At 49.6% G+C, this 17,506-nt stretch overlaps 1 protein-coding gene across 3 annotated transcripts in view; it reads left to right on the top strand.

Moving 5' to 3' along the window:
- The window catches only part of SCUBE2 (signal peptide, CUB domain and EGF like domain containing 2), a 72,413-nt gene that overhangs the window by 40,349 nt on the left and 14,558 nt on the right, over window positions 1-17,506 (top strand). For 2 of the 3 annotated variants that reach the window (XM_051824147.2, XM_051824154.2), the window contains one exon: window positions 1,542-1,748. In XM_051824147.2, the coding sequence (XP_051680107.1) occupies window positions 1,542-1,748 (207 nt within the window). Of the gene's footprint in view, window positions 1-1,010; window positions 1,167-1,541; window positions 1,749-17,506 lie in introns of all 3 variants that reach the window. The other variant, XM_051824145.2, reaches the window with a different exon arrangement.

Genomic DNA, 17,506 nt, shown 5'->3' on the forward strand with positions numbered 1-17,506 from the left:
GGAAAATTTTCAAAATGAGAATCTGCTTAGTTTACGAGAAGTTAGCCTTTTGAAAAGGCAAGATTGATCTTTTGGGGAAAATAGAGAAATTGGTTTGCCTCTTTCCTTTGGTCACCGATGACCTGTGGCTGTGGACATCCTTGAAATGTTAGAGAAGAATGTGATACAGATAATATGAGGGTTTTTTTTTTTTAAGTGCATGGAAAATGAGTATTACGAAAGAATGATACCTGGGTTTCGAAGTATTATTTTTTATGTTTTAATTCCATGAACTGTTTGAAATGGCCTGGTACTTTAGTTCAATAAAGTAAGGTTTTCTAGTTGAGACAGATTGTGTGGGTGATATGTGGGCCTTGTCTTTGTTTGGGGTTCACAGTCACTGGTTGAATCCACTGGAAGAGAGGGGAGACAGCCAAGTTCAGGAACGGAGATGTGTCACACGTGTGTCACAGTCCGCTCGCCTCCTGGATGCCTCCAGGACACTGTATCCTTCTTTGTGCCATTCACTGCTCCCAGTTATTTAAAAGTGAGAGATCAGTGTTGATGTTCTTTCCAGCATTTCTTTCGGGCTGGAGTCACTCCAAGGTCAGTTTGCCCGAGAGCAGGAATGAGTTTCCTCTTTCCCCTGGGGCCCCTGCTCCATCCCTCACAGCCTGGCTTTCAGAAAGCAGTGAGCACAGAGCACACCCACATCACAGCCTGCACGACACCCCCCACCCTACCCCAGGCTGGTCTTCCACGTCTGTCGCTGATCAGACGGAAGCATCCAGCACTGGCCCACCAAGAGAATTAAGAGCTAAACCATGAAGTTATGAAGGAGGCAATACTGGCTCTTCACAGTGAAGATGTCATCGTGCTCCGGGCTGAGGGCTTGCAACGTCTTGGCGTGTGGAGTGGACCGTTGAGTCCCGTGGGAGTCGTGTTCATGGAATGTTTACTGAGCTCCAGCGAATGTGCAGCTGAGTGCTTGGCCGGGACTTGGCTTCCGACCGTTGTGTTTCTTCATACAGAGAAGCGCAGCTCGGTAACAGAGAGCTTCCGCTACGCAAACCTTACATGCAGCTCCGGCCAGCGCGTCCCGGCAGCCCCTGGCCCACCCAGCGCCCCTCAGGAAATGTTGGTCACTGTTGAGTTTGAGCTTGAAACTAGCCTGCGGGAGGCGACAGGTTGGTGTGCAAACAGTGGGCGGTGCCAGGGGCTCACCGCTTGCTCCTGTCTGTCTCCTGGCCTTTCTCTTTCCGTCATTCTTGGGGGAAGAATCACGCAAACACTGAAGTATCTCCTGTTTTGTTTTGTTTTGCTTGTTCACCCTCAAACTAAACCCAATTGGTTCGGAACCTGGTGATTTTCTCTGCTTCCTAAAATCTTGAAGTTACCATTTTGGTCAACAAATTCCCATTAGAATCAAATGCTGCCCAGCCTGCCAGGTGGCCCCTCTGGGGTACCCCCCCCCCACAAGTCCACAGGGAACTCGGGGTGTTGGTGGGTCCAGACGTCCTCACAGCCTGACACCTCCCGGCCCCCTGCCCTTGTTTCCGTAGCTTCCTGTGACCTGAACTGCCTCGTAAAGCGAGCAGAGAAGCGGCTGAGGAAAGCCGTGCGCACGCTCAGGAAGGCTGCCCACGGGGAGCAGTTCCACCTCCAGCTCTCGGGCCTGGACTTCAACGTGGCTAAAAAGTCACCCCGAACGTCAGAACACCGGGCGGAGCCCTGTGGAGTGGGCCAGAGCCATGTGGAAAGCCAGTGTGGTGAGTAGCCCAAGACTTTCCTGCTACAGAACTGCCTTGAGCTCCGTGAACACCACAGGCAGCCAGCAGCGGTCTGGGCAGAGGACACCGGGGACGCCGTCCCTTATCTGCTCACGGTCTTGCTGGCATCTGTCCTGCCTTCTGGACCGGGAACTGCCCGGGGGGGCGGCCTCCAGTCTCACTCACCTCTCTTTGCCCACACCTGGCACTGTGCCTGGCTTGCAGTGGCCAGGGACCCAAGGGACAGAAAGCAGGAAGCAGCCTGAGGGGAAGGGAGGGTTGCCCTTTTAGCACCTGAAGGCTGGTGGTCCTCCCGGCTCGGTGTTCCCCCGCGGGGGAGGACTGGGGCCTTCTGCACACCCCATTGTGCAGCTCCTGTTGTTGCCTCAATGACCGATGGTAGCACTAAGTAAACTCCCATCGGCCCAGAGTTTTGTGTAGAGGCCACACTAGGGGGCCGTCAGCTGCCAGAGCTTCAGCCCGCGGCGCCTCCTAGCGTCTGTTCCATGGCATGTTCTTGGTCCCTGTGTGTGTGTAAGAATTAGAGACTCGGCACTTGAGCAGTATTAACTCTATTCCTCTGATAAATCAGGTAAGAAGTCCCAGGGCGGTCAGTTTTGAGATTTGCTTGTCATAAGAGATAATTCTGGGCAATTGTAGGACACACTGCCTGGAAAGTCCTAGATGAGGAAAATGGAGGGGGGGGTCATTTTACAGTAATTATGGTAGTTTATCAAATTTGCATTGTCACAAGCACAACACTAAGCCCTCATTCTGCATTTTCTCATTAAACCCAAACAGTGAACTCACCAGGTTACCTCCACTTACCAGATGAACAAACTGAAGCTCAGAGCCTTTGTTCTCTTGCTCAACATCTCCCTGACTGTCCAATTCCAAAGCCTGAATTCTGGTCCCAAGTAGGATGAATTCCAGTACCGGGACCCCTCGGGGGCGAGTTGCTGTCCTTTCTGAGGTGTCAGTGGAGTCACAAGACTTGAGAAATGAAGCTTAGCTAAGGAGCAGTAAATCAGCACTGCTGAACGAGTAAAGCAGAACTCAGGGCCACTTGTTCTGGAGAATTCTCAGCAATAGCCAGAAAGCTCAAATCTGGTGCATTGCCAAGATTTACTGAAAATTGAGTGCAGCTGTCCACACACAAGGGGCAGTTCCCAGATAGGCTGGACTTTTGTTCCAGCTGATGCTCTTTAAAAGAAAGAAGAAAACAGAAGAACAATCCAGCTGTTTAGCATGTTCCCGTGAACACTTAGAAGAGCTCCCATCCCCGACCAAAGCGATGGTGAGCGCTGGCTCTTGCCGCCCCTTAGCTGGGCAGGTGCAGAAGCCGGCAGGGCAGGCAGGATTCGGAGTGCTGACCCTACAGAAGGCTTGTGTAGGTGTCCTGGTGGGTGACTGTGTCCCTGCGATGCTTGCCATGCTAAATTAGGTTAAATTTGGTTCAGGAGAAGCAGCGTGTCTTGTCTCTAGAGCTCCCTGTAACCCTGGATGAACTTTGAGGCCTCCATGGGACCACATCAGGCCCACCTTGCCTGAGAGCAAGGAGGGGACAGCATGCAGGGAACTACCGGTGGCGTTCCTTCCCTCGGCTGGAGGGAGGGGACAACGTAAGGAAAGGTTGGGAGTGTGGCTGAGAAAGGGTTTTTACCCAGTGGGTACATGACATGAGCCTGAGCAAGAGTGTGTGTGTGTGTGCGCGCGCGCGTGTGTCTTACATTTTTGGGTTATTTGATGGTGTTAGAACTTCATAAAGACCAGGCTGACTGGTGTTCTCTGGATTTCAAATGGCGCATACAGTGGAGACAAGTCTAGATAGTTCTTTATGCAAATTATTTTTCATGTCTGCAGAAAGGAGTGCCCCCCCCCAGTATTGAGTGACCTAGAAAAAGAGATGGAACCATTGTGTTTAATTTAAATAATTCAGCTTTAATATAATCCAAAAATTAAATTCATTAATTTAATTAAGTTCAATTTAAATTTTTAAAGTTTATTTAATTTATTTAAAAGGCAGAGCAGGGGCCAGCATTGTGGAGCAGTGGGTTAAGCCACTGCTTGTGACACCAGCATCCTATATCAGTGTCAGTTTGAGCCTGGCTACTCCCCTTCCAATCCAGCTCCCTGCTAATGTGCCTGGAAAGGTGGCAGAAGATGGCCCAAGTGCTTGGACCCCTGCAATCCATGTGGGAGACCCAGCTGGAGTTCCAGGCTCCTGGCTTCTGTCTGGCCCATCCCTGGCCATTGCAGCTATTTGGGGAGAAAAACAATGGATGAAAGATCAGTTTGTTGTGGGACACACAGATTAAAACACAGCAAGACTTCTGAAGTCAAATTAGGAGTCTTTATTAGCCAGCTGGCGACTGCCCTCTCACAGAGCAAATCCGGAGAAGACAGCCCCGAGTTGCAGTGGTGGGGGCTTTTTAAAGGCAGAATCTACTTTTTATCAGACATTTGATTATGTATGAGAGCTTTGTGTGAGCAGAAAGCAGGCATACAGAAGCGAGAAGCAGTTAGCTAATTAGCCAGGTTTTTTTGTAACCTTGATGCCACCTGTGCTATCCTGTGTCTGCAGCTGGGAGTGGACAGGAGAAACCACAGTCTAGCGGCCTTGGCCATTATCAAGCAAGCAGAGGTACAGAAGCTAGAAATGGGCCAGGTACAAACTAACATTTAATTATATGAAGAACAGGCCTTGTTTTAAAACAAGCAAGCAAAATAACCTATTGAACTTTGAATCCCTTGTCACAAATTTATTTCTAACTGACTTTCAAATTAATTAATTTTTAAAAAAGGCAGAATAATAAAGAGAGAGAGAGAGAATCTTCTAATTGTTTATTTTCCACATGTTTGCAACAGCCAGGGCTGGCCAGGCTGAAGCCAGGAGCCTGGAATTCAATCCAGGTCTCCTGTGTGGTGGTAGAGGCCCAAGTACTTGAGCCATCACCTGCTGCTTCCCAGGGCGCAAATTAGTAAGCTGGATGGGCAGTGGTAGTGGGACTTGATGCCAGGCACTTTAATATGGGCTGTGGGCATCCCAAGTGGCGGCTTAACCTATACCACCTTCAAATATTTTTTTAAAAAGATTGCTTTAGTATTTATTTGAAAGTCAGAGTTACACACAGAGAGAAGGGGAGAGAGAGAGAGAGCAAGGGAGAGATCTTCCATTCGCTGGCTCACTCCCCAGATGGCCATAATGGCTGGAGCTGTGCCAATTCGAAGCCAGGAGCTTCTTCAGGGTCTCCCACATGGGTGCAGGCCCCCAAGGACTTGGGCCGTCTTCTACTGCTTTTCCAGGCCATAGCAGAGAGCTGGATCGGAAGAGGAGCAGCCGGGACTAGAACTGGTGCCCATATGGGATGCCAGCACTTCAGGCCAGGACTTTAACCCACTGCGCCACAGCGCTGGCCCTCAAATATTTTTAGTTTAGTTTTTAATTTTAAAAATGGTGCATGTTTCAGAGGTCAGAAATGCATCCAGTCCAGGGGATGTTCTCCTCACAGCTCCCCAATCCCACTTCCCTGCAGTCACTGCCTTTATAGTGTGCACAGCATTTTCCCACATCTTTTTCTGTACATATAAAAATGGAATTTTATTCATGGAATAAGTATTTATTGAGCTGTTCTGCATGCCAGGTATCATTCTATGTTCTGGGGATGCAGCAATAAAACATGTAAAACCCTCGGCCCCTGGAAGTTTAAAATTCTAGAGGAAGGAGACAGACAACTAGCCCACAAAGGAGGGAGCAGACCAGGTAGAAGAGTGGGCGTGGTACGCAGAGCAGGTCAGCAGGCAAGTGGAATGAAAGGTGCCATGGCCAGGAGTGGGCCGAGGAGGAGCACATGCCCCCAGAGCGTCGTCTCTGGTCAGGGGCTCTGTGGAAAGTGTCATTTGGGCAGAGACGAAGGCCTCGGGGAGGCAAGCCTTGGAGCTCATACGGGGAACAGGCGTGCAGGCCAAGGGAAGGGCAAGTATGAGAGGCAGCTGTCGGGAGGAAGGTGAGGCGGTGGCGGCGGGGGGGCGGGGCACAATGGTTCGGAGCAGCTGCAGGGGCCCAGGGGATGCAGGGGACTGGAAATCAGTGAGGACCCTGACTTTGAACCTGAGTGAGAAAGAGAGCTTATGTGAGCAGACGACTAACAGTTCTGACTCAACATTTGGAGAGAATAACTTTGGCTACTGGGTTGAAAACAGACTATAGGTTTACATGTGAATAAATGTATTGATTGTAAAAATATATATTGGAGGCTGGTATTGTGGTACAGCAGGTTAAGCCGCTGCTTGGGACACCCACATCCCATACCAGGGTGTGGGTTTGGGTCCAGGCTCCTCAGCTTCCTGCTAATGCATCTTGGGAAACCTGGATGATGGATCAGGTGCTTGCACCCCTGCCACTCATGTGGGAGACCTAGTTGGAGTTCTGGGCTCCTGCATTAGGCCTGGCTCAGCCCCAGTTCTTGTGAACATTTGGGTAGTGAACCAGCAGAAGGAAGATTCTCACTCTGGCTTTCACTCTGACTTTCAAGTAGATGAGGATAAATAAACAAACAGCATACATATCAATACAATCTGCCTAACTGTGTGTTGCCTTTAACTCTAGAGCACAGCACAGCCCTGCTAACAGAAGAGCCACCTCATTTCTGTGAAAAGTTCCTGGTCTGTATTTGATGTAAGACACCAGTATTTATTATGCCTACTGGTAGACATTGGAGTTATTCTCAGTTTTCCATCACAAACGGTGCTGTAGTGAGTAGTCTGCTTTGTGCAGATGGCCAGTATTTCTGAGGCCCACTTATTATTATTATTATTTTTTATTTGACAAGTAGAGTTACAGACAGTGAAAGAGAGAGACAGGTCTTCCTTCTGTTGGTTCACTCCCCAGATGGCCGCTACAGCCGCCGATCCAAAGCCAGGAGCCAGGTGCTTCTTCCTGGTCTCCCATGCAGGTACAGAGGCCCAAGCACCTGGGCCATCCTCCACTGCCTTCCTGGGCCACAGCTGGAAGAGGAGCAACCGGACTAGAACCCGGCGCCCACATGGGATGCCGGCACCTCAGGCAGAGTATTAACCAAGTGAGCCACAGCACTGGCCCCAAGATGGCCCACCTATTTGCGGCCCTACCATCCATGTGGGAGACCTGGATGGAGTTCCAGGCTGTTGCCGTTGTAACCATTTGGGGAGTCAACCAGTGGATGGAAAATCTCTTTTTTTCTCTCTCCCTCTCTCTCTGTCACTCTGCCTTTCAAATAAATAAAACAAATATTTAAAGAAAGGAGAATAAGGGCTCTAAATTAAAAAAAAAAAAAAAAGAGGTATGATTGTCAGGTCAGAGGATTTGCATATTTAAAACTTCAATGGGTATTGCCACATTTCCTACCAAAGCCCCATACCAATGTCCACTCCCGCTAACATTTTTTTAAAAGATTTATTTTATTTATTTTAAGACAGAGTTACAGAGAGAGGTAGAGATAGACAGAGAGGTAATCCATCCACTGGTTCACTCCCTAGATGGCTACAACAGCTGGAGCTGTGCCAATCCAAAGCCAGGAGCCAGGAGCTTCTTCCGGGTTTCCCACGTGGGTGCAGGAGCCCAAGCACTTGGGCCATCTTCTACTGCTTTCCCAGGCCATACCAGAGAGCTGGATCAGAAGAGGAGCAGCCTGGACTAGAACCAGCACCCGTATGGGATGCCAGCACTTCAGGCCAGGGTATTAACCCACTGCACCACAGCGCCAGCCCCAACTGCCAACATTTTGAAAATAAACATGTGTTTGTTGCCCCACAACTTTCTTACCATGGATTATTTATCACTCATCCTTTTAATTTTGCAAATATGATGAGCAAGAAATAATTAAGTCATTTAAACTTGTTTTTCTCTGATTATTATCAGACTGAGCCTGCAGTCTGATGCCTGCAGGTACGTGAATGCCTTCTGCTGAGGACAACCCCGTTCCCTGTCTGTCTGTCTGTCTGTAGAGCTGTCTGGCTTTCCAATGTCATTTTTATTTACTTATTTTAAAAACATAACTGATTTCTTCTTTTGCAGCATATTTTCTTATTAATTCATTTGAAAGGCAGGGTGACAGAGAAAGAGCGTCAGAGAAAGATCTTCCATCTGCTGATTCATTCCCCAGTTGGCTGCAAATGCTGGTGCGGGCAGGCTGGCACCAGGAGCCGGGAGCTCCCTCCAGGTCTCCCACGTGGGTCTTGAAGCGCATGAACCGTCGTCTGCTGCTTCTCAGGCGCATGAGCAGGGAGGTGGATCAGAGGCAGAGCAGCCGGGACGTGCACCTGCACTCTGACACGGGATGCAGGTGTCACAACGCCCTTCCCTCCAATATCACTTTTAAAAAGTAGATTTTAAAGTCCCAAGTTACACCAAACCAAGTAATTGCTTCTGGCCAATTGACTTTGTTCTTTCTTATTGTCATCTTTACATAGTAAAGTCTCATTAACTTGGCATTTGGGGACAATCTGCTATGCAAGTTGTACCATCTGTGATGAATTTCAGCAAGATGGCAAAAAAAAAAAAAAAGGCAGTTATATTCTCCAAGAAACAGATTGCTTGAGTAGTACTTACTAATGTCCTTCATGTTTAAGGAAAAATTAAATATGACATGAATTTCTAGCTGTTGTACTTTTATAATACCAGTGAGAGGATAACTCATTTAAGAAATAGACATGATAACATAAGTGATTTTGCATTTGGTCGTGCTTGGAACTTACTGAGATTTTTGAAAAGATACAATCCAGACAGACTCGGAAGTATGTCGGTGCCTGGGTTCCTAGGTGAACAGGAACGTTTAATTCAGTTTTTAACAGCAGTGGCGTGCCTGCACAGCAATCAAAAAAGTTAACTCATCCAGTATTTATTGGGGTACCACTCTGTCCCTTCTATGTGCTGGGGATGAGGCAGTACGAACATAATGAGCAAGGGACCTGTTCTTAAGAATTTCACGTGTAACAGAGGGAGCTGGAAATAAAAAAAGAAAAGGCACTTTCAGAAGTTAATTGCTAGGAAGATAATAAAACAGAACATTGGGGGCAGGATGGGGTAGGGAGGGCTGCTCTCCACAAGGTGGCCAGGGAGGGCCGTCAGGGCAAGTGACATTTGAGTTAGCCCTGAGTGAGGAGAAGCAGCCAGCCTGCGCAGCTCTGAGGTGGGTGGGTGGGTGGGTGGGCAGGCACAGGGGGGTCAGCAGGTGCCAAGGACCTGGGGCAGAAAAGAACTGGGCTTTCTCTTCTTAATTCTTTCATGATTAAGAAATTATTTGGAACTGATCAGGCAGAAATGTTCTGTTTAAACTGAATAAAATATAATGTCTATGTTAGCAATATAGATCAATATTAGGCAAGTATTTGTCACATGGATTATATAGGAATTCTCTTAATTAAAAAAGTTTAACTTAGAAAAATGGACACTTTTGGAACACTTACAATGTGTTCGGAGCACTGTTCTCATTACTGTACAAGAATGTCTCACTTGGCCTCACCACGATTCTATATTACACTGTGCCCTTTTTATAGACAAAGAGACTGAGGCATAGGGAGGTGAGAGCGTTTTTCCCAGGGTTACCCAGCAAGTGAGTGGTAGAGGTGACATTCAAATCCAGGTCTCGTTCAAGAGCCTCTGTTCCTTACCCTCTCAGTTTGATCCTCTCACCTCTCCTGGGCACAGCCTTGCCCTGTGACTATCATACTCAGACTGGACTCATCCGGGAAACTCCTGGGGCCCACTCTGCGGCAGGCACTGAGGCATCCTGGGTAAATAAGACACCACCCTTCAACTCACCCTCAGCCCTCCCAGGCAAGAACAAGAGCAGCCTTCCCTAAAGAGAATACTTAAGCTGAGTTACTTTAAAAAGTTCGTTTATTGTATTTGAGAGACTGCTGGCACTCCCATTTGCTAGTTCTGCTCCCTAAATGCCCCTATGGCCAGGGCTGAGCCAGGCCAAAGTCAGAAGCCAAGAATTTGGTCCCATGTGAGTGGCAGGGACTCATCACGGCAGCATCACCGCTGTCTCCCAGGGCACACATCAGCGGGAAGTTGGGATCGGGAGCCAGGCCCTCCAACATGGATGCGGGCATCCCAACCAGCATTTTAACCACTAGGCCAGAAGCCTGCCCCCTAAGCTGAGTTTGACGGATGTACAGACGATGAATCAGTGAGAGGGGTGTTCAGGCAGAGGCCCAGCTTTGGGATATAAGGAAAAGCAAGGGATGCACAGGGGATGACTCATGTCAGCAGTATATTAGGACACCTGCAGAGCCACGCAGGGCATGGTAGGCAGCCAGACTCGTCAGAAGACGCGACCAAGTCATGGGGACCTGGAATCTGTTCCTGATGAACATATTCTCCAGGTAGCATGGCGCCCTTAGAGGGTTTAATCAGGAAGCGTCCCAGAATACACAGGCAGGTGTGTTCTGGGAAGCCCTAGCTGGCTGTATCAGAGGGTGCAGGACAAGAGGCAGAGAGACTAACTTGGGGGCTTTTGAATGTGTCGCATACGAAGATAGGGAGGGGGCGGCACTGAGGTGCAGTGGATTAAAGCCCTGGCCCGAAGTGCCGGCATCCCATATGGGCACCAGTTCTAGTCCTGGCTGCTTGTCTTCCAATCCCGCTCTCTGCTATGGCCTGGGAAAGCAGCAGAAGATGGCCCAAGTCCTTGGGCCCCTGCACCCATGTGCGAGACCTGCAAGAAGCTCCTGGTTTCGAATTGGCACAGCTCTGGCCATTGCAGCCAACTGGGAAGTGAACCAGCAGATAGAAGACCTCTCTGTCTGTCTCTACCTCTCTCTGTGTAACTCTTTCAAATAAATAAAATAAATCTTAAACAAACAAACAAAAAAACAAAGGGAGAACATGGAGGTTCTAGCTGGAGTGGAGAAGCACTGGGTTAGAGAAACTTTTAGGGTGACAGTGAGCAGCATCGGGTGCAAGCATAGATTGGGCAGAGTTGGGCTGAACCCAAGGGTGTCTGACTTGGCCTCTGATCGGGCTCTCGCCTCCCATATGTCTCTCATCTCCCCCAAGCCCTGTTTCATATGCAAGAGGGACTGAGAAAAAGCGAGTGGTTTGGCTGAATGGTTAGATGAATGTGATCACTGGGGAAGAAATAATCAGAAGAGAGTTATATGAGAAGCAGGAAGAAAGTGGACTCTTGGGAGAGAATGAGAGAAGATGAAAATTGAGATACGGAAAAGGAGACTGAGGAGCGAATAGGGAATCAGAGAAGCAGGAGAGGTGTGAGGAGGCAGGAGTGAAGCCTTGGGAGAAATGCTGGAGGAGATGAGGCTGATGGCAGGATGTGAAGAGCCGAGCAGGGCAGGACGGAAAGCGAGGGAGATGGCTGCAAGGTTCCTGCAGTGATCCAAACGGGAGGCAGCGGGGCTCTAAAGGACACCAGTGCGTGAGCTTGAAGAGGAGGGGAGAAACAACACCGACCGGCCGGGAAGTCGGCATGGCTCTGGTTTGGAGGCTGGCAGCTAGGGGAGTGGGGATTCTGTTTATAAAGAAGAGTCGTGCCAGGAGCCAGAGAAGCAGTGCCCTCGGGCTAGTTAGGTTTGGGTTGCAACAGGATTTCCAGGCAGAGGTGTTGGAGGGCACCCAAGCCCAGACCCCCTTCCTACGTGTGTTTTCCAGCCCATGCTGACGTGCCAGCAGCGCTGCTCGCGCCTCTCCCTGTCTCGGGGATGCTGCCCCTGCTGCTGTCCCTCCAGCCCTGGCTCCACCAGCACCTTTCAAACGGCTCAAAAACCCGTCCCCCAGCTCTGAACCCAAACCCAGGGCTGCTGGCTCCAGGCGTCTCTCCAGACTCCGCCTTATTTCTTTGGCCTCCTGTGGAAAGAGAATCCCTTACCTCCTGTCCCTCTCCCCCAGTCTGGTTTCTGTTCCCACCTTCTCCACCGAAGCTTTTTTCTAAGATTTCTGATGACATCCAAGTGCCACATCACTCCTCTCTGATGCTGTCGGTCACCCCTCCCCGGGAGCCCCCACTTCTGCTTCTCTGTCTACTCTGCCTTTCTGACCTCTGAACACCAGCTATCCCAGGGCTCAGTTCCCCTCCTCTGTCTCCACACACTCATCCAGGGCCACAGCTTTAATGCTACCAGACGCTGGGCACTTCCACTGCTGCCCTCTCCACCTCTACTTCTGCTGGGAATTATGCAAATGTACTTGAATTTATGATTATTCACTTATTTATAGATTATATGCTTGTACCGTTGACTAATATACCCATCATAAAGGACAGAACAGGGGTAGATGTGTGGTGGAGCTGTTAGATGCCTCTAGGGATGCCTGGGTTCAGGTCCCAGCTCCACAACTGATTCCAGTTTCCAATTTCCTGCTAATGCGGATCCTGGTAGGCGAGTGATGGTGCAAGTTCCTGCCACCTACGGGGGAGACCCAGAACTGAATTCACGATTCCTGGCTTCAGCCTGGTTCAGCTCTAGCCAATGTGGGCATATGGGGAGTGCACCAGTGATAGGAGATCTCTGTTTATCTCTCTGTCTCTCTGCTTTTCAAATCAATTAAACAAAATCTTTAAAATAGCATTTTTAAAAAGACAGAAAAATGGAATGGAGTTCAAATACACAAAAATTTTAAACAACTGGCTTAGCATCCTAGGTACAATTTGGCAGGGCTCATTGTTAACAGCAGTGCTTGTAAATCTATTTTTCTTCTTGTTCCCTGCTGGAGCTCGGGGTGAACTCCTGTCAGGTCTAATTGAATCATTATGGTTCGTGTCTCTTGATGTGGTTGGACAAGGAGCTCGTGCTTGGAGAAGTGTGAGCCCTGGTGCTTCCCTCTTGGGCTCATGTACATGCTTCATTGTATAAACATCAGTCCAGCTGTGCTTTGTAGAATCATCCAAATCTGCTATTTGTTGTGTTTGATTTAGTTGAAACTGGATAGTTTAATCAGAAAGTCTATTTAATCAGGTACAGCTAAACTGTAGTTCCTCTCAGTGTGTTGCAAAAAGCAAATCATCAGTATCTGCACAAGCCCAGACGTATGGAATGTTACACCTTTGTTTTCTTGGAGATCTGGTATCCTCATGTCTGTGTCTTGGAGACTTGGACTGACTAAGAGGCCAGCCTTGTACTGCTTACTAAACCAGTGACATTTGTTTCTTACGGATTTGGTAAAAATTAAGAAACACGTGTCTGACCGTGTTTTTCCCATACCAGTAGATCATCTTGTAAACTCCTGACATGTGGTTGCCACCTCAGAGCCCACCAGCTTAGCTGATACTTTCTCAGTGCAACCCATAGATGGCCAGCAAGCATCTCATATTTAGTGTTTCCAAAGAAAGTGCTTTTTGTTTCTTTTTTTTTTTAAGAAAATATTTACTATATTTGTTTTCACTTCAGTTGAGAGCCAGAGAGACAGAGACAGATCTTCCATCCACTGGTTCACTCCCGAAATGCCCACAATAGCAAGGGTTGGGTCAGGGAGAAGCCAGGAGCTAGGAACTCCATCTGGGTCTCCCACATGAGTAACAGATCCAACTACTTGAACCTGTTGCCTCCCAGAAATGCGCATTAGCAGGGAGATAGATAAGAAGCAGAGGAGCTGGGCACCAGTATGAGGTGCTGGTGTCCCAAGCAGAGACCTAACCTCCAAGCCAAATGCCTGTCCCTTAAACAGCCTACTCTTTCCCTCCCAAATCCACCTGTTTCTCTCTGACCTCAGTAAATGGCGCCCCTCATCACCCACTGCTCCAGCTGAAAACCTGGGAGTCGTCTTGCTCTCTGTCTTTCTGGCATGTTCTTCATCCGGTCCACCAGCAAATCCTGTCAGTTCAGCCTCCACGTGGGATCCTGAAACCAGCTAGTTTTCCCTTCTCCCTCACCATTTCTCTGTTGCCAGCCACCTTCCTGTCTTGTGCATCTGTGGCAATCGGCTGTGAGCTGCTCTCCTGACCCTTGCCCACCTGCAGCCTGTTCTCCACACAGCAGCCCAGCCAAGAGATAGTTACAGACACCCAGTGGGTCATTCAGCACCCCCAGATCCCCGCCCAGTGAAGTCTGATTTCCGTACCAGAGCCTGCAAGCACTTGTGTGATCTGGCCTTTGCTGGCTTTTTAAGACTCATCTCCATCACTATGCCCGCTCCAGTAGGTCCCTGACCTTTTGGCTCTCAGGCCATCCCATTGTCAGGCCATCTCTCTAGTTTCATTCTGACCTCTGCTCAGAGAGGCCTTTGGTGGGCACGCTTCTAAAAGGGCACAACGCAGACTCAGCTTCTGTCCCTCCCCATGCCTGCGCTCTGTGCACGTTGCTTCAATCTACCAACACATGGTGTCCTGCTACACGCATGCATTGATGTTTTTGCTCGTGTGTTGTCCATGCTCAGCTCTGTAAGGATTGTGCACCATCAGGGCAGGGCCATGTCTGTGTATCTCCAGCACCCAGAACAGTGCTCAGCACGTGCTCAGTTGAGTGAATGAGTGGCTCTTCTCAGGGACAACACAAGAAACCCCAGCAGAGTCAACAGGCTGAAGAGCCGAGAGGGCGAAAGGCCTCTTTCTGGCAATATCTAGGTGGACGGCCAAAAAAGCACTCAAAGGAAGTGAAATTTCAGCTCTGGTTAACTGGGTGTGGAGAGACCACGTGGGTGTGCATTTAGGGACCCAGCAAGGAAGGCATCAAGCTGGGCTCATTTCCCTGCCCCAACCATAAGGATGTTTGGAAATAACAAATCAGAGTGCTTAGACAATGAAAAGGATAATCTCTCAGCCCCTGCAGGCATGGTCCTCTGCTCTAATTTAAGGGGGGCACTCATTTAAAGGGAGTTCTGCCCAGGATCCAGAGGCCCCAGCACTGCCTCTGAGCAGGGACAAAGCCTGGCCCCAGGGCGCCCTGGGATGCGGCTGGGTCTGTGGCTCTCCTTCAGAAGTCAGGCGGTTCTGGGGACAGCAGTCAGACACTCGCTCGCTGGAGAGCCACCCCTTTTATTAGGTTCACCACTGTAGCCACAGAGAGACCGCAGTGTTTGTCCATAGCCTGAAATACTCAGAAGCCAGGGTGCTGGAAAGAGAGCGAGCCATTAATCCTCGGCCCTGCTGCTCGGCCCTTTTGCATCAGAAAAGCTGTCTCTGTGTTTTGTTCTGCAAACAGCTGTGCAGGATTTGCGGATGGGATTTTAATGGTCACTGAAGACACACAAAAGCTGTGCTGGGGTAGTGCAGTGCTCCCGGGGCAATCAGCCCTTTGTCTGGGGCATCGAGACAAGCTGGCAGCTCAGGAAGGGAGAAGCAAGCTGATGGGTGAGGGGGCCTCTGCAGGTGGGGGCCTCGGGCCTCGCACACTAGCAAAGAGCTGTGTTCCGATTCAGGAGCCGCGTTTCAGGGCTTGGCTCGTTTTTCGCCTCTTGTGAAAGAGACACATCCCCCTGGAAGGTGCTGCGGGCACTTGCTTCTGTAGGTCTTCACTCAGGAAGGGAAATGGAAAGGTGATTGACAACAGATGGTTCTTGTGAAGCCAGCCTTTCCCTGTGCAGAGAAAGAAGGGGTGCCCTCTTGCCGTGGGGCGGCCCCAAGGCCGTTTCTCAGCCCTTTGATCAGCTAAGACATCTCAACAGGTGTGGGAGACCAGGAGGCCTCTCAGAATGCCACATTGACAGGGCAGCCGTTGGTTCACCCTCCAATGGCCACCGTGGCTGGCACGCTGCGGCCGGTGCACCGTGCCTATCCGAAGGCAGGAGCCAGGTGCTTCTCCTGGTCTCCCATGGGGTGCAGGGCCCAAGCACTTGGGCCATCCTCCACTGCACTCCCGGGCCACAGCAGAGAGCTGGCCTGGAAGAGGGGCAACCGGGACAGAACCCGGTGCCCCAACCGGGACTAGAACCCGGTGTGCCGGCGCTGCAAGGCGGAAGATTAGCCTAGTGAGCCGCGGTGCCAGCCAGAGCTGCTGTCTTATTCACTGACGGTAGCAGTCCCTGGAGCAGCCAGGTGCGCCTCAGGCCTTGGAGAACGTAGTGCAGCCCAGCCCCTCCTGGAAGCTGGGCTGGAACAGAGTGACAGTGGGAGCCGTTATCCAGGAGGACTGCGTTTGGGGCGTACGTCTAGAATTCCAGACTCTGTCTGCTGCAGATTCATACATCATGCTCATTAAAATCTCGTCTGCCACGAGTGCCAGAATGTGGTTGGCTTTTTCATTTTTAAATTTAACATGAGTCATCAAATCATATTAAAATGATACATGAAAATTATAAAAGAAAATCTAAACAGTTTTAAAAGACATAAAGATTCAGATATTAGGGTAGGCTTTATGGGTTGTCTACATTTAACTGTAGAAGTAATATTTGCAATATGGCATATTTTGGTTTGTTTTACGATTATGGTGTGATTAATGAAAAGACATTTTCGTTGCTGGCGACAGAGCACACTGCTGCGTTTAACCCTTAGAATGCATCTACACCTCGCATCTGTGGGGTCATATGACAGTCGAGGTCCCTCTGAAAAACCTCCGGGAGACTGAGAGCAGCCATTCTTGGGTGTGCTTCCCCCTACTTCTTGGCAGGTTCTGCAGAACACAGAGTGTGTTTGTGCGAGCCCTGCTAACCCCGTAGAGAATCCCTGGCAACGTGCAGAGCACGTTTGTTAAGTAACCGTGTTCCCCTGAAAGCCGAAGCTCTGGGTCTTCCTGTAGGGGTATTTCACAAGCTGGCCGAGGGACCTTGGCCAGATGCATTAACCTGCCGAAGTCTGTTTCTGTGACATGGGCTTCAGGCTAGCACCTGGCCGCTCAGGGTCATGCTGAGGAGGAAATGAGGTCATGCGTGTGGCTTTGCGCAGCTGTGTAGCTGTGGAAGGCTGCAACACGTGGTAGCCGTTAGAAAGGCTGGCTTGACGGCTATGATGGTGAAGTTTGAACTTTATAATAGGGAGCCAAATTGGATACGTTTCCTTCACTTTCATATCCTAAAATAAAGCATAAATCCACATTTAGCTAATGACACCAAAAACTCAAGCAGAGCCCAGTTGATGAATTTCCTGATTGTTTTGTTCTTCCAGGAAACATTTGCCAGGGTTGATTCTGGGTCATATTAGTTTAGTTAAAAATCCCAAGTGGCCTGTTTTATAAGATTATCCAGATCTCCCCCCCTCCCCGCCCCCACAAGGATGAGCTTTTCAGCACACAGTCTCTGGTCTGATTTCCCTCCTTTGAGCGGCTCCTTCCGTGTGCAGAATGAAATCCAAATGCCAGGCATTCAGGAATGTTTCCTAGAGCAGGCGCTTGGCCCTGGCTGCTTAGCTGCCCAGGTCTAACCCAGGGGTGCCTGGGCTTGAGTCTCGCTCTGCTTCTGACTCCCGCTTCCTGCCACTGCACACCTGGAGGCAGCGCGGACGGCTCAGGAGCTGAGTGTCTGCCACTCACGTGGAAGACGTGGTTGAGGCCCTGGCTCTTGGATTCAGCTGGGGCTGTGGGCTTGTAGGAAGTGAACCAGCAGATGGGAGATGTCTCTTTCTGTCTGCATCTCTCTCTCTCTCTCTCTCTCTCTCTCTCTTTCTCTCTCTCTCTCTCTGTCTCTGTTTTTCTCTCTGCATTTCAAAAAAGTCAATACATAATAATCATCATCTTCCAAGCAATGTCTGGAAGCATAGCTTTTTTTTAAAGATTTATTTATTTATTTGAAAGAGTTATATAGAGGCAGAGAGAGAGAGAGAGAGAGAGAGGTCTTCCATCCACTAGTTCACTCCCCAGATAGCCGCAATAGCTGGCTACACCAATCCGAAGCC

Source organism: Oryctolagus cuniculus, chromosome 1, assembly GCF_964237555.1.
Source record: "Oryctolagus cuniculus chromosome 1, mOryCun1.1, whole genome shotgun sequence".
In the NCBI taxonomy this organism is placed as follows: Eukaryota; Metazoa; Chordata; class Mammalia; order Lagomorpha; family Leporidae; genus Oryctolagus; species Oryctolagus cuniculus.